Genomic DNA, 23,014 nt, shown 5'->3' with positions numbered 1-23,014 from the left:
CCCAATCGTCATTCACTGTCATCTGGGTATGTGAGAACGGGTGAAAGTCACAAGTTCTGGTCAGCGGTCCATCGCGGTTGGTGTGGTACAGGGACCAGGTCATTCCTGCTGCAAAAAAGTTACTGTTTAGAGTGTGGCACGAAAAGTTCAGTTCACGGTGGAGAAGGCCACAAGGAGCAGGGAGAGCATAGTAGATGGTCATTGCTGTAGCAAGAAGAGTAGGCGACACACTGTGGATGGTTGTCACTGTAGCATTAAGATCCTGTTGGGCATTGAGGACGGCCGTAGCTGAAGATTCATGTGGGCGGTCACCACAGGCTGTTGATGCTGTACAGCGAACTGCGGATCTCACACTGTCGGTCATGGATGGCAGTCACTGTAACACAAAGAATGGGGCTTCCTAGAGCTTTGCATTGCAGTCTGTGTGGGAGGCAAGATCATGGTGTGAACAGACCTGTTTGCAGTTACGTAGAAACCAAACTTCAAGATTCCGCCTTTTCTTGGAGTGGGAAAGCAACTGATGCAAACCAAAGGTCCAGGGCCTGAGGGGTACCTCTTAAGGATCAAGAAGTCACTTTAGAAGAGGCCAGCAGGGCTCAGGCATTTCCAGTTGAAGGCCCATGCAGCAGGTCGGCTGGGTAGATGCAGGTACGCCTCTCGAGCATGTTATGTCCCTGTAGATCAGAACCGGAGGTCTGTCAGCTGACCACTGGAGCCACTTCAGCCTGGGAGGAAGGGTGCAGGTCCAATCTTCTTACTCAGCAAGCAGGGCAGGCCTTGAGCACCAGTGCAGCAGGGCATCCTTCTTCTATAGCATCAATAGGTCCAGGAGTGTACTGACGAGTTGAATCTGGGGGTCCAATACTGAAACTTGGTGCCAGGTTTGAAGTAGGAGAAGGCCCTGAAGGTTTTCACTCTAGAGGTGTTTGGGATTTCCTCCCTGGTAAGTGACAACTCTGCCCCCTTATCAAGTCAGAGAAGGCCCATCCTGCCAAACACCTATTCCTGCTTTGCCTCACTGTCCAGGAGTGATACACAGAGACTAAATCACAGCTACACCTAGTCATGTAACCAAGGATACAAGCTACTGGCACCAAATGGTAAGGACAGGAAATGATAAGAAACTTTCTAAAAGCGGCATTTTCAGAATTGTGACTTAAAATCCTACTTTACCATTAAAGAGGGTTTTTAATTCCTATTTTTTAGACACCAAACTCGGCATTCGCACTTGCTCCAAAAAAACATTATCACTCAGTAAATGTAACAAGGTAATCCAAATGTTATCCTATAAGAGAGGTAGACCTTGCACTAGTGAAAAATGACTTTAAGGATTTTTCACTAAATGTACTTGTTAGAGCCAAAAGTACATGTCCACCTTTTGAAATACACTGCTCCCAGCCCTCTCAGCTGTGTAGGGCTTACCCTAGGAGTGACTTGTGACTTGTATGTGTTAAAATGTGACAAGTGTATTAAAAAGGAAGCTTTAGGCCCAGCAAAATATTTATTTTCCTAGCTTGAAACAGCAGTTTAAAATTGTACTCTAGGCTGCAATGACAGGCTACTAAAGTGAGTGGTACATTTAGTGCGGCAGGTCCCCTACTAGCTGTTAATTTACAAGTCCTGGGTGCATGTAGCCCATTTTACTAGGTCCATATAAGTAATTTAGTTATTAGGTGTAAGGCACTGTTACTCTTGTGGCAGTACAAATATTAATGATTAGATTTTCCACAACCTCTTTGCTGCTAAATGTGAATAGGGGCACTTTATTAGGCTGCTACAACTGGGGGCAATTTTAAAAATCGGTGAAAATTATATTTTTCAACCTGAGGCTCTGTTTTAACTTGGGGGCATTTTAGTGTATCTTTGGACAAACTCAGTGGCTAATTTTCAATTTTTCACACAGTTTTGAGTCCACAGTGGTGCGTTCAAACCACGCCAACTACTGAGTGTTTTCCGGCAGCCATTTTGTGACAACAGGTCAGCAGTCTAGTTGTTGACCCATTTTATGAATCAAAAGGCGGGTGCTGCGCCTCCACGCCCAATACAAGCCCGTCTGTGCCTGTCTGTGCTCGACCATCACCAGATGCCAGGACCCCTACCAGTTTCACCCCAAGAAGACAGGTAAGACTGTCTTACTCAAAGGAAGCTCTTGCAACACTGGGCATGAACCATACACTAGTTTACAACAAATGTGTGTTAGGTCATATGGAGGGCCGTTTTCTTGTTTTACTTGTAAATGGGAAAGCTGGCCTAACAAGGAGCCACCAGTCAACAATGAGAATTCGGAAGGATTAAACCTGAAATGTTTGTACGTCAGCGCTAAGTCCCTCCCCAAACATTGCATGGAAATTTGGGATTCAATCAATGACACCAACCCAGACTTTGCATTCGAAACTTGGAGCAATAGCTGTACTCTACCTGAGATTACTGCAGCAATACCTATTGGATGGAAGATCTTGAAGTGCGATAGAAAAGGCTAACAGGGAAGGGGCACTGCTGTTATTTTAAGGACACATTCATCTGTGCCACAGAAAACAGCTCTAAAATGGTGGACTGTGAATCTGCACTGCATTCACGCGATTGTCTCCTTTAATAATACTGTGGTCCTGATCTTGCTAGACCTGTAGGCAGGCCTTTGACACTGTCTCTCATAGTCAACTGATAAAAAAATGATATAAGACCTGCCTTCATTCAAAACCCCTACAATGGTTCAGTTCCTTTCTAAAGAAAGAACCCAGTCAGTCCAGCTGGACACATTCAGATCAACCTCCATATATCTAAATGTGAGGTTCCAGAGGGTTCTTTGCTCAGCCTGGCACTTTCCAATGTTTCTGTCTCTTCCCTGTGTAACATAGTCAGAACCTGGAGCTTTGAGATATGTTCTTATGCCAACGACACTAACTGGTTATCTCTTGGCAAGAGACACTGGGAGACTAGGTAAAATCTCACCAGTTGTCTATCAGAGGTGGAAACCTGAATGAAAGCACATTGCTTAAAGCTGATTAAACAGACATTCTACTCTTCAGCAGCACCCAACACATCTGGGGTGCCTCTTGGTGGTCAATGTCCTTGTGTTGGCTCCTAAACCTAAGAAAGGGCAACAAATATATACAAAGCAAGCCGGGTAGTAGTGGCAAGTAAGATGCACTTCCCAAATGTGGGGACAGTATGAATGTGACATTTTAGATAGAAAACTGTAGGTGCAATGTGGTTGAGTACACTCCACTACCCTAGAGCGTATTTTGGTGTTCAGAGCAAACACTTCAACAAAGTTGATAACAGACACCCCGCACTCAGAAAGTTCATATATAAATAAGTCTTTCATTGAAAACAGTAGTGAAATGATCCTTTATTAGAAGGCATCAGCATACGTCCATCGAGTGATCAACGTTCCTTAACCACAGCCATTGTACTCAGTTGGATGAACATCTTTGCATAAGCAAGCCAACATGTGTTTCGTCACAACAAGTGACATTTTCAAGGCTCAAAGCAAAGGCGCGGTCTGGAAAGTACCAAATGTATGTAGAAAGAAGATAGAATATGCTTCAGAAATATGGTTATGAGTAACTCTTTCATGATAGTCACAAGGAAGAAAAGTGGCAGTTCTGTGAGACCATGATAAGTCTAAAATCTCGGAGTACATGCCGTGGAATATGCTGGCGTGGAGACGAGTAAGAGCAAAGTGGCAAAGAACCTTGGCTTCCTGTTAGACAACTCTCTTTTTGCATGAGCAGGTCAACAAGACTTGTGGCAAATGCTTTGGCCTACTTAGGATTCTACAGAAACATTTCCACTGGATCCCTTTGGAATGGCATAGGACAGTTGTCCAGGCATTGATTACAAGTGGACTCGACTATAGCAATGCCCTTTATTTGGGTCTGGCAGAGTATCTTCACACGAACACAGGTTATCCAAAACGAGGCTGCCAGACTCTTTTGTAATCAGGGTAGGTGCATCTCAGCATCTGCCTACCTAAACACTCTCCATTGGCTGCCAATCTGCAAGACTACCAAATTTAAACATTTATGACGTGTCCACAAGGCACTCGATGACACTGACCCAGCCATTCTACATAATAATAATAATAATTTATTGTACAGATAATATAATCTAATTCAAATAAGCAAAGCAAAAAACAATTAATAACAATCGAAAATAAGTGCCCTCACAAACTGAGTTCAAGCTAAAAGCACACCATAAATTGCGCATGCAACATATTAAAAGACAAACCACCCAACCTGGAGCCCCGCATAAAACACAAAGCAATGTACATAGGCACAGCCCTAAAGTGCATGGTGCATACAATAATAATTGCACTAAACGTCAACATATACTGTTAGAGTACCTCATCCTAACCAATAACGGACAAAATTGCAAGAGCGTGGAAGAGTTCCAACTAAACGTGTTCATTGTTCGCAGTGCCATTAAACTTAGATTGTGCAATTTTTATAAATTTGGTCAGTAACACATTTAACGTTGGATTGCGTGGGTCCAGAGACTGGATGATTGCCTGTTGACAGAAGCGGATTCCCAATTCATTCCATTTACTCCGGAGCAAAAGTCTACGCTCCTTTAATAAAGCTGGACACAGTCAAACCACATGATCAATGGCTTCATCCGCATAGCTACTGCCTCTACATGTCACACTGTCCCCAGGGGGTAGCTGCCATTGGGATAAGTGTTTTAAAAAAAATAACAATCACCCATCCTTAGGGCCAAAAAGGCCTTTTTCAACCAAAACCCTATGTACAAGAGGAAAAACTGGAGGACATACCTGGCTTAAAAGAACCAATTATTGCCCAGGCATGCTTCCGATGGACAAGAAGAGAACGGTCTGAGTAATAAGAGTACAGTTGAATAAGCCTTTTAATCTCTGATTTAAACAAGCAATGGGGGGGTTGCTTTTCCAAAGATCCCCTGCATCCAGTCGCCGTTTACATTCAACCAAAAATTGGGAATAAATGCACTTTGGTTTTAGCCCACTAATGTCTTGCCACAGGACTGCCTCCAGGTGGCCATCTAAGGCCTGACGCAGTTTGTAACACAGCTTCAGGAAAGAGCCAGCGTCAACTGCCACCAAATCCGGAAGCCCGAACTCTAGCCGTACCTGCGCGGGTGATGCCAGATGCGGAACATGAAAGACTCTTTTATAAATTTTATTAACCAACCTATTTAATAGGCACGAGCCTTTGCCCAACAGAATTTCTTGACCATAAGCCAACGAAGGGGTAATCTTTGCTCTCATGACTTTCATTAGGGGCAGCCCCTTTAAAACTTTAGCCAATTTGGAAAAGGCCACCTGCAAGGCCACAGCTTTAAGTTCGATTTTCTTCTTATGTTTATCAAAACTGCCCCTGGAGTCAAAATGCACCCCTAGGTATTTGTAGGACTGGTCAGAAACAATTTTATGGTTTTTATAGTACCAGCTGAAGCCTGAGAGTTATTTTCCTCCCAAAGGGGACCACTTTTCTTTTCAACGAGCTAACTTCTAATCGGTTTGCGGAAGTATACATCGCAAGTTCGTTAAGCAACCGTTGAAGACCGATCTTAGTACAACTAAACAAAGCTAGATCATCGGCATAAAGCAGGTGACTAAGCCTGAAGCCACCAATCTTGGGGGGATGAGAATTGACGGCGTCAAGAGATGTTGTCATATCTGCAAGAAACAAATTAAAAAGAAGAGGAGCAAGTACACACCCCTGTTTCACACCACGGGTGGTAGGAATTTTCCTAGATAGGGAGCATTCCATCCATAGTAAAGTGGAATTCTAAAAACCTGCGTGAAACCTTTGCTCGTCCAACTTACCATTGGCTAATGCCACACACGTCAATAAGCTAGGATGGGTAGTCATTCATGCACCCACCTGGCAGCCGCTCATTGGAACTTAATGCCCTCTGATTTCCATCTGACCTCAGACCAAGTCAGGTTTAACAAAAAAAAAAAACTTGCTATTTCCTGCCTATGACAACTGCTATAATGTTAAGGCCTGAAGCAATCTAGCACCGTGATATCCCTCTAGGTATGGGTGTCTGCGCTCTGGAAATATTGCAAATAAATAAATTACCATGTTTCAGAGAGTGAACACACACACTTTAGCACCGGTTAGCAGTGGTTACCGGCACAGAGTCCTAAGTTCAACAAAAACAAGATCAGCACAAAATGGAGGAGTAAGGCAACAGATTTATGGGAAGACCACACTATGGCTGACAGGTCTAACACCCTGACTTCAATCTGGGACACTAAAAGGGTCACAACCTAGGGAGAACAGACGTCTTATTCTCAAGATGTAGTTGAGTTCAGTGATCTTGTTATAATGAACAGGATCACTGATATTAGACCCTCTAATTATGCTTTCAATCGTAAAATAACATTTTTGAAATAACAATAAGACTAACATATAGATAGTACATCAAAATGCTTCTTTGTGGACAAATCAAGAAAAAAAATTCACAACCTATTAGGGACTTATCATAATTGGATTTTAAACGTACAAAGATGGATGATGGTAACACCAGAGCTAGAAACCCCTTTCTTGAGAGAGCCTAATAATATCAAGATTGACAAAAGGGTAAGATTGCATTATCAAATAAAGGCCCAGAGTAGCGTCCACTTGCCTTTTTAAGAGATGATAAAATGAAGGCAAACAGAAGTTTGTGTTTTTGGTAGGGGTGTGGGCAGGGTCTACTTTAGGGCGGTGCAACCAGTGCAGCTGCACCTGGTGCTGACTCTGGTGGGGAGCACTGCGATAGAAAACAACATATGGGTTTAAAAAGCATCTGAACGTCCTTGTGCAGCCTGAAGTTTCAGACAACAATAAAAATGGCAATGTAACTCTGGTGATTGATGTTACTGATGATGAGAGATCGGAATATTGTATAGTGGCAGTTTTGACTCATCATAAAGAAGCATAGAGGAATAATGTGCCTGCTGCAAAGAACGTGCACACTGCAGATTAGAAAACTGAGTGTGAATGAACTATGAGGAGCACATTAAATAAATGAAATGTATATCAGAAAGGGAGTATGAAGAGATGCTGGGTCTGTTGGAGAGTGGTAGTGAGGGAATCCATGAAGTAGGCATTCATGAGGGGGCACAAAAAAGTCAGTCACACCGGGAGCCACAAGCACTAATGCCAGCCCAGGATGCGGGCTTTCATGATACTGAAATTATGTGTTGGATTTGCAGGGATTACCCAAGCAGGGGGTTAATACCATACCACACACATTACTAAAAGTGCGCTAAAGCTGCCGATCTGTTTTACTTACCTAAAAAGACAATCCTCAATATATTGTCAACCATATGAGTCTAGACCAGGACGGATGTACTTGGTTTTTGTCTTCAACCCCGAAGGCAGTGTCAAAGTTTCACCTCAAGACGTTTCCTTTCTGGCTACTGAAGGGGCTTGAGATGGATTGCAAAGTACCAAATGGGTTTGAGACCTATGCAAACTAGAACATTATGTAAACATATTTTTTTTTCACTGCCCTTGGCTGAAAAGTGTGGAGGATGCCTCAGTAACTCATTTTCTATGAAAAGATGATAATACATGAATTTGATGAAATGTGTAAAAACAAATCTTTGTGAAGTATAACCAAAATAACGTTTGTGGTGCCATAATTGAGCTTTGAGGCGCCTAGACGATTGCGTGACCTATTTTAAAACACAACAACGACATGGTGATAATCTAAAGTTTAAATGCAGTGTTATGTGGCATTTGTTGGTCCGGGATTGTTGTGTTCCTGCTCAGAGTAGACCAGCCCTGGCAGTTCAGGCTGCAATGTTTGTAAAAAAAAAAAAAAAAAAAAATCAGCAGCAAGACTATTGTGCATAAGATCGGCATGCTGGGGAAGAACGGGGACCAGGCGTCAGTAATTATTTGTAGCATCAGCTTGGGGTGGTGCGACTGGTGATGCCGCACTGGGCGCTGACCTGTGGAAGGTGGTGCTGACCTTATGGGGCGCTGTGTCTACTGCCTGCTTTCCGGCAGCAACAGAAAATGTCAAGGTAACTCTTGTTATTAATGTTCCTGCTAGAGAGAGATTGGAGTTTTGTCTAGTGGCAGTTTTCATTCACCATAAAGTAATGTTGAGGGTAAATATGCCTGTTGCAAAGAACGCATGCCGTGCATATCACAGATCTGTATTATATGTGGGTAGCTGAGTGGTTACTGCTTCTGTCTCAGAGATCATTTTCTTACAGCAGTTCGTAAGATACAACACAGTGCAGTGCAGAGCAGTGACTGCTACAAACTGTCATCAAAGAGCTGCACGCAAACGGCATAAAATGAGTTGGGATGGTATGTATTTTCCCGCAGTCTTTCATTATCTATTCCTAATGTTGCTAGAAAAGTTTTTTGGGGTAGATACACATTCTTATTAGTAAAGCCGATCTTTACCAAAGCCTTAAAACAAATTAAATGTGTCTGGCTTTTTGTGTTATATTGGTGTTGTATGAGTGCTATGACATGTTTGGAATGTGAGGTGTTGTCATGGGGATTTGAGGTTCTGGAATGCTAAGGCGGAGCTGAGACAGTTTGTTGTATTTGGGAAATGTAAGTTCCCTTTAAGGAACTATCGGGGTTGGAATTGAGAATGCGGATGGAAAAGAATGTAAGTGGGAAGGGATTCATCGAGCGATGGGGCCAGACTAAGAACCTGTCAGTCTGAACGGAATAAACCTTTTCCCAAATCACACGGCGTCTGGATTGAGGATTATTACTCAGTTGTTCCTGCTCGCTCCATGGGCCGGTCGTGGGTCTTCTCTGTTGAATAAAACTACTATTGAATCAGCACCTACGGATCCCGGAGTGTTATTTCAAGGTTCCCACTTCAACAATAGTTTAGTCTTTTTTTAACTGTGCGTTCTTATGTGTCTTTTTAACTGCTCAAATGAAGTGTGATATTTATTATGGCTGTAATAACCGAAATAAAGCAATTTGATTTAAAAAAAACTCAAAATTAAATTTATGTTAGAGAGGGGCTATGGAGAGATGAGAAGAACTTTTGCCTGACGGTAGTGAGGGGATCTGAGGAGATCATTTTGGGAGGGGGAGGGGGAAGTTTGGGGGCAAAAATGATTGTCGCACGGCCAACACTACCTCTAAAGCTGTCTGTGTAAATAAGAGCAATTCAAGCATTCCACACCTCACTTCATTTTCCACTGTTTCGATAATAATAGCACTCTGCTTAGTTAAATAGCATATCTCAAATGTCTATGTGTGCACTATAAAATGTGCACACATAGCAAAGGCAATCAGTGTCAAAGAACACCTGTGAGCTTGCAGTCAATCTTTTTAAGTATTGTATGAACTGCGACGCATTACTGTAATAACAAGGCGAGGCTCAAAAGTGAAAAAGCCAAACTGAACCCACTTTCCTCAAATTTTAGATATCATAATTTGCAGTGTTAAATAAACCTTCAACCCAGCGTTCTAATGCTTAACTCTAAAATGTGAGTTGATCATACAACTACATTTAAAATGTGCAACACGTCCCAAATGTGTTGGAAGTTAAACTGCATAGTTTACATTGGGACAGTTTTAAAACCTATTTGTTTCTGTTAGGTTTGGGAAAAGATACGAATGTCATTTTCACGATAAATAATACAGTCTTAGCATGAATTTTTGTTTTAAATGCAGGAATTGTAACTCTGAGAAGGTTGTCATATTTCATCCTTTAAAAATCCAGTTTAGCCTTCTCTTTCCTCTGAATGAACCCTCTGCAGTTCAGGGGAAACTAGTGACTTTTGAACTTTCCCTCTTCCGAGGCGAAGTGCTCCCCCCCTTACCTAAGATATTGTAGAACAAAAATGTAACCGTCTGCCCAAGCAACATCCTGTCCATGGACCTTTGGCCCAGATCAAAGCTGCGTTTAGCAAGCTCTGCCTGCCTTTCATTGCCTTCTGTCTCCACAATCCGATGTCAATGCAATTTGACAAGGATTACATCACAGCTTCAAAAAATGACATTTTGCCTGATACTGACCTTGTCTTGACATCCAAGTGTCGAATTTAAGCCACAGCAATAGGTTGCTTTGAAAAGCATTGTTTTCACAAATTGGATGTAGCCCTACTGACTGGAAAGAAGCCTAGGACACTCACAAGGGATGTGCTTTGCTTTGATCCTAGAATTGTAGAAAACGCGTGATTGAGGCGAGCTTGGGGAAGGGAAATGTGAACCTTAGACAAAGGTCCATTCTGTCATTTTGCAAAACTGGGGAGAATAGCATTATGAGCTCACATTTACAGCAGCTCATCCCCGGGAATCAAGACAATGGTGCTGACACATTATTACATAAATGGATAACACCACAAACACCATTGCTAACACCAGCAAACTGCCACCTTACAGAGGTTGTATTCTGTAAAGAAAGACTAAGGAGTGCCACTTCTACTCTTCCTTCAATACAGTATTTGGATTTTAAATGTTACTCCAAGAGACAGGGATGTTGGTCTTTTGTTGACAAACAAGGTTAAGCGGTTACAGGATCACCTCAGCGAAAAGTCTGTCACTGTGGAAGTTTAGATGAGATCATTGTAGAAGATCCGTTGAACAAAGACCACTATATTTGACTTGAAGCAAGCCAGCGAGAACAGTGCTATCTGGATGTATGGCCTTAGAGGAGAGGGAATTAACATTCCATAATTAAAACCACTTCCTGGAAATTAGAGAACCAGACATGCACACAATTTTTAAAAACTCAGAACTTAGAAGCTTTTCCTTCCGTCGAAGTCAAAGAGGAAGGCTACCCAACAAATATCAACATATGTATGATTACTGGTTTAACCTGTATAAAGACTTTTGGTAGAAGAGGCGAAGCTGCAACAGGGCTACCAAAACAAGCCCATCCTAGTCACAGCTCTTACTCTTCTCCACTGACAGATTTGAACTTGATTAAAAGTTTCAAGTTTAAAAGCACCAGTAATACATAGTACAAGATGTGGCTTAAGCAATTAGGGTTTCCAGAGCATACCAGTTTAGAAGATTTTCAAGCGTGACTCAAGACGTTAATTGAACACCAAAATAAACATAGCTAGCTGTGTGGATCATTGTTACGCCACAGCTCCCCATGTTGTGCCAATAGCTGAAGTGGCAATCGTAAAAAACTCTTCACCAGGGTGAGATCGTAGACATAGCCCTATCTGCTCCATTGTCAGTCACCCACAAAGGAGGTCTATTTAACTGCCTTGGAGCTACAGCACAGGCTGACCTCTGCTCGATGTAAGTGGCATCTCCAGTTTATCGACTCATGCCAGAAAGGGCATGAGGTTACACATGAGCTAGTGTGCACAGTTCTGCAGGCCCAGGCACACATAAGGCACACCCTCTCTCCCCCAACCCTGCAGTATCACATAGTCCTGCCCATGCCTCATGGGTGCCTGACTTTCAAAAGTGATTCAGTGTAGTCTGCAGAAGTTAAAAGGATAGTAACCACCAGCTCAGGGGATTGGGCTAGAACATCAGGACTATGAGCTAGTAAATTGTGGAATTTGTTGATGGAATTGGGAATAGAGGTTCTTTTGGTTTGGGCTTCTACAGACTTCTGGCATAATATTACAGCAAAATAAAGTTTGTTAAGCAATGGAAACTCAATGAAACAAGGATATCCCAGGAGTATATTGAGGAAGTCCTAGCCTTAACGTGTTTCATGTCATCTGGTCACTGTAGGGAATGGTCTCCATTACATACATCTTGTGTTCATTTGTTTTCAGGAAAAGTGGAAGGTGTTTGTTAGACCTGACATGCCTTAGGGTGGTCACCCCTAACTTTCTGCTTGCCTCCCTCCACTTTTTGGACCCTGTTCTGCTGGCTTTTAGACTCTGCGCACTTTACCACTGCTAACCAGTGCTAAAGTGCATATGCTCTCTCCCTTTTTAAACATGGTAACTTTGGATCATACCTGATTGGACTATTTAATTTACTTATAAGTCCCTAGTAATGTGCACTATATGTGCCTAGGGCCTGTAAATTAAAGGCTACTAGTGGACCTGCAGCTCTGGTTGTGCCACCCACTTAAGTAGCCCCCTTAACCTTGTCTCAGGCTTGCCATTGCAAGGCCTGTGTGTGCAGTTTCACTGCCACTTCGACTTGGCATTTAAAAGTACTTGCCAAGCCTAGAACTCCCCTTTTTCTACATATAAGTCACCCCTAATGTGTGCCCTAGATAACCCCTAGAGCAGGGTGCTGTGTAGGTAAAAGGGAGGACATGTACCTGTGTAGTTATATGTCCTGGTAGTGTAAAACTCCTAAATTTGTTTTTACACTACTGTGAGGCCTGCTCCCTTCATAGGCTAACATTGGGGCTGCCCTCATACATTGTTGGAGTGGCAGCTGCTGATCTGAAAGGAGCAGGAAGGTCATATTTAGTATGGCCAGAAGGGTAATACAAAATCCTGCTGACTGGTGAAGTCGGATTTAATATTACTATTCTAGAAATGCCACTTTTAGAAAGTGAGCATTTCTTTGCACTTAAATCTTTCTGTGCCTTACAATCCACGTCTGGCTGGGCTTGGTTGACAGCTCCTTGTGCATTCACTCAGGCACACCCCAAACACAGGGTACTCAGCCTCACTTGCATACATCTGCATTTTGAATGGGTCTTCCTGGGCTGGGAGGGTGGAGGGCCTGCTCTCACACAAAGGACTGCCACACCCTGGCAGACAGGATTGAACTGAAAGGGGACCTGGTGCATTTCTTAGCCACTCTTTGAAGTCTCCCCCACTTCAAAGGCACATTTGGGTATAAAACAGGGCCTCTGCCCTACCTCATCAGACACTTGCTGGAGAAGAAACCTGAACCAGAAACTGCTGTCTGGCTGCTTAAAGGACTCACCTGTCTGCTTTCTACAAAGGACTGCTGCCTTGCTGTTGGCCTGCTGCCTTGCTGAACTCTTGTCTGGCTGTGAAAGTGCTCTCCAAGGGCTTGGATAGAGCTTGCCTCCTGTTCCCTGAAGTCTCAGGACCAAAAAGACTTCTCTTTTTCACTTGGACGCTGCGTGCGGCGAAATTTTCCATGCACAGCTTGTTCCGCGGCGAGAAAAATGCCGCACACCGACGCGACTCCTTCGGGACGACCGGAACTTAGACGCACGGCCTCGCAAGGACAACGTCGCCCGACCTCCAGAGGAGAAATCGACGCAACGCCTGCCGTGAGAGCGAAACTTCGACGCGCAGCCCCGCAGAACGACGCGCAGCCTGAAAACAAGCAGGAGAATCCACGCACAGACCTGGGACATCTGGTAATTCCCACGATCCACAGAAAGAGACTGTCCGCGCACCGGAAAACGACGCACGACTTCCCCGCGTGAAAAATAACGACGCAAGTCTGTATGTGCTGGGGAGAAATCGACGCACACACCATTTTTCCACGTATCTCTTCTTCTGTGGCCCTCTGAGGAGATTTTCCACTCCAAACCAGGTACTTTGTGCTTGAAAGAGACTTTGTTTGCTTTTTAAAGACTTAAGACACTTTATATCACTTTTCAGTGATATCTCTACAAATTCACATTGCAACTTTATTCGTTTGGACCTACAAATATCCTGAGAAATATTATATATTTTTCTAAACACTGTGTGGTGTATTTTTGTGGTGCTATATGGTGGCATTGTATGATTTATTGCACAAATACTTTACACATTGCCTTCTAAGTTAAGCCTGACTGCTCGTGCCCGGCTACCAGAGGGTGGGCACAGGCTAATTTTGGATTGTGTGTGACTTACCCTGACTAGAATGAGGGTTCTTGCTTGGAAAGAGGGTAACCTGACTGCCAACCAAAAACCCAATTTCTAACAGTGTTCCTTTACCCCCCAAACACACCCCATGTGTCCTTAGTCCTGTCTAAAATCTGAAACAATGGCAGCTAACTGCAGCTTTACCAAGAACATTTTACCAAAACAGTAATAAAACTGCCAATTGTATGCTCCATCATTCCGTCTTCCTCAGTCTGTAATTATATACTGACTTATAGACAAGCTGAAAGAGCAGTTAGGTCAGGCGGTTCTAAATGTTTAACTCCTAAAATGGGGAGAAGGTAGTATGGCTTGACCTAACTGCTGTGAGGGAGACATATATTCAGTCACTTGTTTATAGAAGCAACATCAGGGCTGCAAGGCAATTGGTACACTGCAGACAACTTAATTTGATTGGTCCTAAGTAATTATTGGAAAAATATTAAATTTACCAGAACCTCACACATTTGATTTTTTTTTTTTTTTCCTCGTTTTCCTATGCTTTTTTAAAACATTTTCAAGAAATTCCTGTATAGTGCTATTTGTTTTGTCACATGAAAGACAAGAGTGCTGAGAATGTCAAATAAACTGAGCTAAGCCTATATAATAATCCCATTGTTTATATTAAATAGGACAGGGAATATGCAGGTGGGTGCAAATAAGAGAATGTAAATACCTGAAGTATTTGTTGAAAATGCCCTTTGCTATTTGTAACGAGCTTATCTATCTAGACGTTAGTCCACACCCAGCGTTTTACAATGCTACAGGTAATCCTACCCTTATACTGAATCTGCTTTGTGACCAATCAACGAAACAACTAGTATGGAGTAGTCCTCTAAATTATGAAGGCGAGTGAAATGATGAAAACAGATTGCCTTGTGGACTATATAAGATGCAACATGTTTGATGCGAGATTGCGCTCCCAAGATTGAAGTGAATTAAAGAGGCAACAACCTGTGTAAACATCCCTGTCCAGGTACTTCAAAGTTACGAATGCTAGGGCACGCAAACTGTCTTGGTCATACCTCCCTTGGCTAACTGTATTTTACATTTGCATCATGTTGAGTACATTGTAATTAAAAAACTGAATCATATTTATTGTGTTTGATAGTGTAGTACATTGATTATTTTTTGTGCATAATATTTTCACAGAGATAGTTATTACATACATTAATTGAGGATAAAACCGCAGATCTGTCCTTTTGAGTGTTAAAGTGAACATCACTAAATTATATATATATATACAGGGAGTGCAGAATTATTAGGCAAATGAGTATTTTGACCACATCATCCTCTTTATGCATGTTGTCTTACTCCAAGCTGTATAGGCTCGAAAGCCTACTACCAATTAAGCATATTAGGTGATGTGCATCTCTGTAATGAGAAGGGGTGTGGTCTAATGACATCAACACCCTATATCAGGTGTGCATAATTATTAGGCAACTTCCTTTCCTTTGGCAAAATGGGTCAAAAGAAGGACTTGACAGGCTCAGAAAAGTCAAAAATAGTGAGATATCTTGCAGAGGGATGCAACACTCTTAAAATTGCAACGCTTCTGAAGCGTGATCATCGAACAATCAAGCGTTTCATTCAAAATAGTCAACAGGGTCGCAAGAAGCGTGTGGAAAAACCAAGGCGCAAAATAACTGCCCATGAACTGAGAAAAGTCAAGCGTGCAGCTGCCACGATGCCACTTGCCACCAGTTTGGCCATATTTCAGAGCTGCAACATCACTGGAGTGCCCAAAAGCACAAGGTGTGCAATACTCAGAGACATGGCCAAGGTAAGAAAGGCTGAAAGACGACCACCACTGAACAAGACACACAAGCTGAAACGTCAAGACTGGGCCAAGAAATATCTCAAGACTGATTTTTCTAAGGTTTTATGGACTGATGAAATGAGAGTGAGTCTTGATGGGCCAGATGGATGGGCCCGTGGCTGGATTGGTAAAGGGCAGAGAGCTCCAGTCCGACTCAGACGCAAGCAAGGTGGAGGTGGAGTACTGGTTTGGGCTGGTATCATCAAAGATGAGCTTGTGGGGCCTTTTCGGGTTGAGGATGGAGTCAAGCTCAACTCCCAGTCCTACTGCCAGTTCCTGGAAGACACCTTCTTCAAGCAGTGGTACAGGAAGAAGTCTGCATCCTTCAAGAAAAACATGATTTTCATGCAGGACAATGCTCCATCACACGCGTCCAAGTACGCCACAGCGTGGCTGGCAAGAAAGGGTATAAAAGAAGGAAATCTAATGACATGGCCTCCTTGTTCACCTGATCTGAACCCCATTGAGAACCTGTGGTCCATCATCAAATGTGAGATTTACAAGGAGGGAAAACAGTACACCTCTCTGAACAGTGTCTGGGAGGCTGTGGTTGCTGCTGAACGCAATGTTGATGGTGAACAGATCAAAACACTGACAGAATCCATGGATGGCAGGCTTTTGAGTGTCCTTGCAAAGACAGGTGGCTATATTGGTCACTGATTTGTTTTAGTTTTGTTTTTGAATGTCAGAAATTTATATTTGTGAATGTTGAGATGTTATATTGGTTTCACTGGTAATAATAAATAATTGAAATGGGTATATATTTTTTTTTATTAAGTTGCCTAATAATTATGCACAGTAATAGTCACCTGCACACACAGATATCCCCCTAACATAGCTAAAACTAAAAACAAACTAAAAACTACTTCCAAAAATATTCAGCTTTGATATTAATGAGTTTTTTGGGTTCATTGAGAACATGGTTGTTGTTCAATAATAAAATTAATCCTCAAAAATACAACTTGCCTAATAATTCTGCACTCACTGTATATATATATATATATATATATATATATATATATATATATATATATTTCGTAGATACACAGCTCAACGGGGTGTCTAGCATTCTCTTTATATGTCTACCAGGCTCCCTGCCTAGAAACTCCCTAGATGCTCCAAACGATGCCTGCAACAAAATGGCAGCATTAAGTAACAAATGTACTGTTACTGAAGACTTAATTTATCTCAAAGAACTATTCAAAACCACAGAACAGCAATTTGGAATTAATATCAATGCTGGACATCAACTCATAGTTTAAGTATCTTATGTTATATTATTTCTTTTAATCTCATAACCCTTTGCTTTTACTACTTCACATTACACTACGGTTAATATTTTCAAGGACATATCTCATATGTTGCTAATCCAATTCATTATACACAAAAGGAAGTTGATTTGTGGAAAAAGAAACTCAGTTATATAGCTTTTCATCTTCAACACTGGTTTTCAGTACAAATGATAGGGCATACGATTTATACACTGCACAACATCATGTTATGGACAAGCAAACAAGGCAAAGGGAGAAAAACAAAAGAAAGAGACAACTAATTATTACAAGTGATTAGAAGTGAAAAATGACAAAAGAGAAGCAGCTTACTACTTTCTACGGATGAGGACAAGGGAAAAGTTAACGCTTTCATGCCTTCAAGAAATTTGCTAAAACTGCCTGCTTACACAGGTATTCTATCAAACAATTATGGCCAAATAAGACAAATAGGAAGAACAATAGTATTACTTATGGTAGCAGCTTTAATGTTTCAGCTAACCTCAAACAAAGATGATTGTGTGACTTAAGATACAAATTCCACTTACCTTGTGTTTAGCAAAATTGCCCATTAGTGATCGAGATTTCTTTCTTTCTTTCGGGTCAGAGTTCTGTACATTGAAGAAAACAAAATGGGTTCTTGGGTTTTTAGATGTTAATGAGGCACTTATTGAAAGTATAACATTGTGAAAGAAGCACACCATGAATCACTTACAAGAAATTTGCAATTTTGTAAAAAGAGTGAAATCACCACTTAGTATGTTAGATACAAATTTTGGCTTATCTTAAGGTCATACTAAAATGGTATTACTGTGGTGGACAGATGACCGTTTGATATTCATGCATAAGACAAGTTTGGTAAGAAATAGTTTCAAATGTTTTTCCTGATATGTGGAATGATATCAAGGACAGACTATGATAATTGAAGAATACTATTTCACTACATTTGTAAAATATACAATAAAATAATAAGAGTATAACACTTTCCAAACCAAACTGGAAACAGATGTGTCCTAAAACATAATGGTTACAAATATATCTAAAGTCCTGTTGATGAATACCTGGTCAACAAACAACAAAAGTCAATAAGTCTGTCTTTAATATGGTAATACTGGTATAGACAAATGTTGGGATGTACTAGCATACGAAGCCCAAACTCAATGGCTATTCTGTTGCTTTATTTGCATGCATAACAAAGTACAACACAAAGGCCCCCATTATGTTACTGGTGGTAAAAACCGCCTACCGCTGCGACGACGGCCACCAAAAGACTGTCACTGCGGCTACCAGCCGTCCACCGTAATATGGCTACAGCCGGATTTCCACCAGAAGGAAGGCAGAAATCCATATGTGGCCATGCCGGGGGATGGTGGTAAGGTGGCGCTTCTGGCAGCAGCAGCGCCACAGCAGTAGACTGCCGGCAGTAGTATTATGAGAAATAATACAGCCTGGCGGTGTTCTGCTGGCGGACGCTGCTCCTGGCAGCAGCGCCCATCCCGTCTCCTGCTGGATGACCCTCTGTACAAAGGTAAGTGGGTGTCCGATAGGGGAGGGAGTGGTGGGTGTTGTGTGTGTGTTTGTATGTGCATGTATGCGGGTGTGTGTTGCGTGTTGGATGAGAGTGTGCATGTATGAAGGTGCAAGTGCGTGGATGTTATTTTGTGAATGCGTGTGTGCGTGCATGTTTGTAAGTGTGTGCGGAAGTGCGTGAGAATGGATGTATGCATGTGTGGATGTTTGTGGGAATGTGTGTGTTTGTATCTGTGTGTGTGAAAGGGGCTTGAATGTTAGGGGGTAGGGGACTCTGGAAAGGGGAGGGGAGACCCCCATCAGTGACAGGGAAGGAATTCCCTGTCACTGATAGTGCCTACGCCACGGTTTTTGTGGCGGTAAGGAGGCCACGAAAACGATGACGGTAGGCAGGGTCATGATCCCCCTGGTGGAACAGTGACGGCTGCAGGGCTGGAGATAGATATCTCCAGTCGGCGGCTGTCACCGCCATGGCGGTCGGAGTGGTACATTAGTGGGTTGGCGTGAGCCAACCCGCCAATGTCATAATATGGTGCTGCGTCCCCTGCGGCCCCACCCCCCCCCAGCCTTCCCATTCGACAAGCCCTCCCTCCTCCCAGCTGCCATTCCCACCCTCCCCTCCTCTTATGGCAGCCACGGCGCGGTAACAGGGAGCAACCTTTGTCCCTGCTTCTGCAGGCAGGTCGCTCCCCGCTCCGCCTTCCGCGCCACCTCCACTCCTTTTTCTCCATTTCCCCGCCGCTGCGTCCCCTGCGACCCCTCCCGCCTCCCACCTGTTTTAGATGGCCTGTCCCTGCCTTTTTTTCCCACCGCTGCGGCCCCTCCCGCCTCCCCCGTTTTAGATTGCCTGTCCTTGCCTTTTTTTCCCGCCGCTGCATCCCCTGCGACCCCACCCCCCCAGCCTTCCCATTCGACAAGCCCTCCCTCCTCCCAGCTGCCACTCCCACCCTCCCCTCCCCTACTCTTATGGCAGCCTCGCGCGCCAAAGGCAAGCCCGTCTGTGCCCGTCCGCGCCTGGACCGCGCCCAGCACCAGAACCCCTGGCTCTGGCAACAGCCACCCCCTCAGCATTCGCTATAACGCCGATACCCTCTGCGCACTCAACACCAGCTGAGACACCACCTGCTTCCAGGCCTCTCCAAAGAGCACGCACGGACCCTTCTCCTGCCACCACTGCTGCTTCACCTGCAACAGAGCCCACAAACCTCCCAGGATCAAGACCAACCACCTCCGTTGAATACTCCTCAACACCCGCTCAGCACGCAAGCACGCCATCGAAGTCTGGGACCTGCTCGACTCCACCTCCCTAGACGTGGCCTTTCTAACCGAAACTTGGTGGAACGACTCCTCAACACCCGACATCACCATAGCCATCCCGAACGGATACAAAGTCGCTCGCCGAGACCCCACCAACAGAACCGGGGGAGGCATAGCCATCAACCACAAAGCCACCCTCGAAGTCAAAACCACCCTGGACGACTCCTTCAGCGCTGCCGAACTCCTTCACTTCCAAGTCCGCACCGACCCCAACACCACGCTCAGAGGAACACTCATCTATAGAGCCCCAGGACCCACGGCACCTTTCAGCAACGCCATCGCCGACCTGGCCAGCACCCACGCACTCGCCTCTTCGGGGACCTGAACTTTCACCTCGAAAACAACAATGACACCAACTCCACCACCCTGACCGAAAACCTCGCCAACCTCGGCTTCACACAGCTCGTCAACACACCCACCCACACAGCCGGTCACACCCTTGACCCCATCTTCTCCAGATGCAACCACGTCACCTTCAACCATACCACCGAACTCTACTGGACCGACCACCACTGCATCCACTCCACCTTCAAGAAACAGACAGAACACCACCTCACCAAACAACCACCACGCCGCCGATGGGGCTAAGTCACCGAACTTCAACTAACCAACGCCCTAGCCCGGAAACCGCCCGTCAACCCCACCGACCCGGACATTGCAGCACACAACCTCAAGCTATGGATCAACGACTGCGCCGACCGCCTTGCTCCACTCAGAAAACCTTCCAACAACCACATCAGCAAAAAAGCCACCTGGTTCACCGACGACCTCCAAGCCTCCAAACGCCACTGCCGAAAACTCAAGCAAATATGGCTACTCGAACGCACACCAGACAATCACATGGCACTCAAGGATGCCACACGCAAACACCACCAACTCACCAGGCTAGCAAAAAGATCCTCCTTCAAAACCCGCCTAGAAAACAACGCCCGCGACTGCAAAGAACTTTTCAGCATCGTAAAAGAACTCTCCAACCCAAACGCCACCGTCAACGACATCACCCCCTCCCAAGAACTATGCGACACCCTAGCAACCGCCTTCCACCAAAAAATCACAGACATCCACGACAGCTTCAACTCCCCTCACACTCCGGACGCTCCTACCCCACCCACCACAAACTCCACCTGCTCCAGCCGACTGACCTCCTGGACCAACATCAGCGACGACAAAACCCGCAAGACCATGAACTCCATCCACTCCGGATCACCATCAGACCCCTGCCCACACCACATCTTCAACAAAGCAGACACGACTATCGCACCTACGGAAAGCCATCAACATCTCCTTCGAAACGGCAAGATTCCCGGACAACTGGAAACATGCCAAAATCAACGCCCTTCTCAAGAAACCAAAGGCGGACCCCAAGGACTTGAAAAACTTCCGGCCCATCTCTCTGCTCCCTTTCCCATCAAAGGTCATCGAGAAAATCGTCAACACTCATCTCACTCGGTACCTCGAAGACAACAACATCCTCGACCACTCCCAGTCCGGCTTCAGACGCAACCATAGCACCGAAACCGCCCTCCTCGCCGCCACAGACGACATCAGAAGCCACCTCGACAATGGAGAAACATCAGCCCTCATCCTCCTAGACCTATCAGTCGCCTTTGACACCGTATGTCACCACACCCTAAAATCCCACCCCCACGCAGCAGGAATCCAGGACCAGGCCCTCGAATGGACCTCATCCTTCCTCGCCGGCAGAACCCAAAGAGTCCGCCTCCCCCATCATCTGCGGCGTACCCCAGGGCTCATCCCTTAGCCCGACGCTATTCAACATCTACATGGCCCCCCTCGCACAAGTGGCCCGTCAGCACAACCTCAACATCATCTCCTACGCCGACGACACCAAACTCATCCTCTCCCTCACCAAGGACCCGCACACCGCCAAAACCAACCTCCATGAGGGACTAAAAGCCATCGCCGACTGGATGAGAGACAGCCGGCTAAAACTGAACTCGGACAAAACAGAGGTCCTCATCCTTGGGCGCACCCCATCCGCCTGGGACAACTCATGGTGGCCGTCCACGCTGGGTCCCCCACCGACACCGCACAAAACCTCAGCTTCACCCTAGACTCCTCACTCTCCATGTCAAAGCAGGTCAGCGCCATCTCCTCCTCCTGCTACAACACCCTCCGCATGCTTCGCAGAGTTTACAAATGGATCCCAAAAGAAACAAGAAAAACAGTAACCCAGGCCCTCGTCCGCAACAGACTCAACTACGGCAACGCCCTCTACACCGGTATCTCATCCAAACTCCTCCAACGCATCCAAAACGCCTCCGCCCGACTCATCCTCCATATCCCTCGCCACTGCCACATCACCCCCCACCTAAGAGACCTTCACTGGCTCCCCGTCAACAAGAGGATCACCTTCAAACTCCTCACCCACACACACAAGGCACTCCACAAAACCGGACCATCATACCTGAACAACAGACTCAGCTTCTACACCCCCACCTGGCATCTCCGCTCCACCAGCCTCGCCCTCGCCTCCGTCCCCCACATCCGACGCAAATCTTCCAGCGGCAGATCATTCTCGTACCTCGCCGCCAAGACCTGGAACACCCTCCCGCCGGATCTTTGAGCAGTAGCAGCACCCTCCCCCCCAGCGCCTTGAAACCGTCACGGGTATGTAGCGCGCTTTACAAATTGATTGATTGATTGATTGAGTACCGCCAGCCTGTTGGGGGTACTTACCGCCATATTTCCACAGACCGCCAGGGTCATAATGACCTCCAAAATCTTCAGTGTTTCTATAACTATTTCTGCCGGTCAAACACTCTTCAGCTCTTCACTGCCCCTTTTGCAAATAGTCAAGTAATTTTTCATAAATATATGGATTCGCAGTCTGCTCAAATCTCCACAGCAGCTTTGACAGCAAACTATGTTTAAGCTTTTGTCACATACAAGCATAATAAAATGCACATTTCTGTATCTGAATTGCAAACTGCAAATTTTGATTCACATATTCAGGATTTAGGACATAATCACAGGTCTTTATGTAGAAACTTCAGCTAGAAGGGAGAATTTTCTATCTGAGTAAGTAGTAAGGGAGGGACAAGAGGAGGAAAGGTGTGAGGCAAGAGGGGGCATGCAGATGTTTTGTGCACATCCACAAACATTTGCTTTGTGGATAACCCTCGGCATACAGATAATCAAAACTAATACAAATAGATTTAAATGCGAGTAAAGAGTAGCAAATAAACAAGTACTTCATGGTGCTTTTAAAGAAGACAAAAAATGCAACAAATAAAATGCAAAATGCTTTGTTATATGGCTCCAAATCCACTCACACCTCTTTTGGATTAGAGTTCTAGACATTTTGGGGCATTCTGTGTCCAGTGTTACTTC

The 23,014-nt window shown here is 44.6% G+C and overlaps 1 protein-coding gene across 3 annotated transcripts in view; it reads right to left on the bottom strand.

Annotated features, from left to right (window-relative positions):
- PLCH1 (phospholipase C eta 1) overlaps window positions 1-23,014 on the bottom strand; it is a 783,092-nt gene that overhangs the window by 97,483 nt on the left and 662,595 nt on the right. For all 3 annotated transcript variants that reach the window (XM_069213310.1, XM_069213311.1, XM_069213309.1), the window contains one exon: window positions 17,362-17,424. In XM_069213310.1, the coding sequence (XP_069069411.1) occupies window positions 17,362-17,424 (63 nt within the window). The remainder of the gene's footprint in view (window positions 1-17,361; window positions 17,425-23,014) is intronic.

The sequence above is a fragment of the Pleurodeles waltl genome, chromosome 11 (assembly GCF_031143425.1).
Source record: "Pleurodeles waltl isolate 20211129_DDA chromosome 11, aPleWal1.hap1.20221129, whole genome shotgun sequence".
NCBI lineage: Eukaryota > Metazoa > Chordata > Amphibia > Caudata > Salamandridae > Pleurodeles > Pleurodeles waltl.
This window is presented reverse-complemented; position numbering and strand designations above follow the sequence as displayed.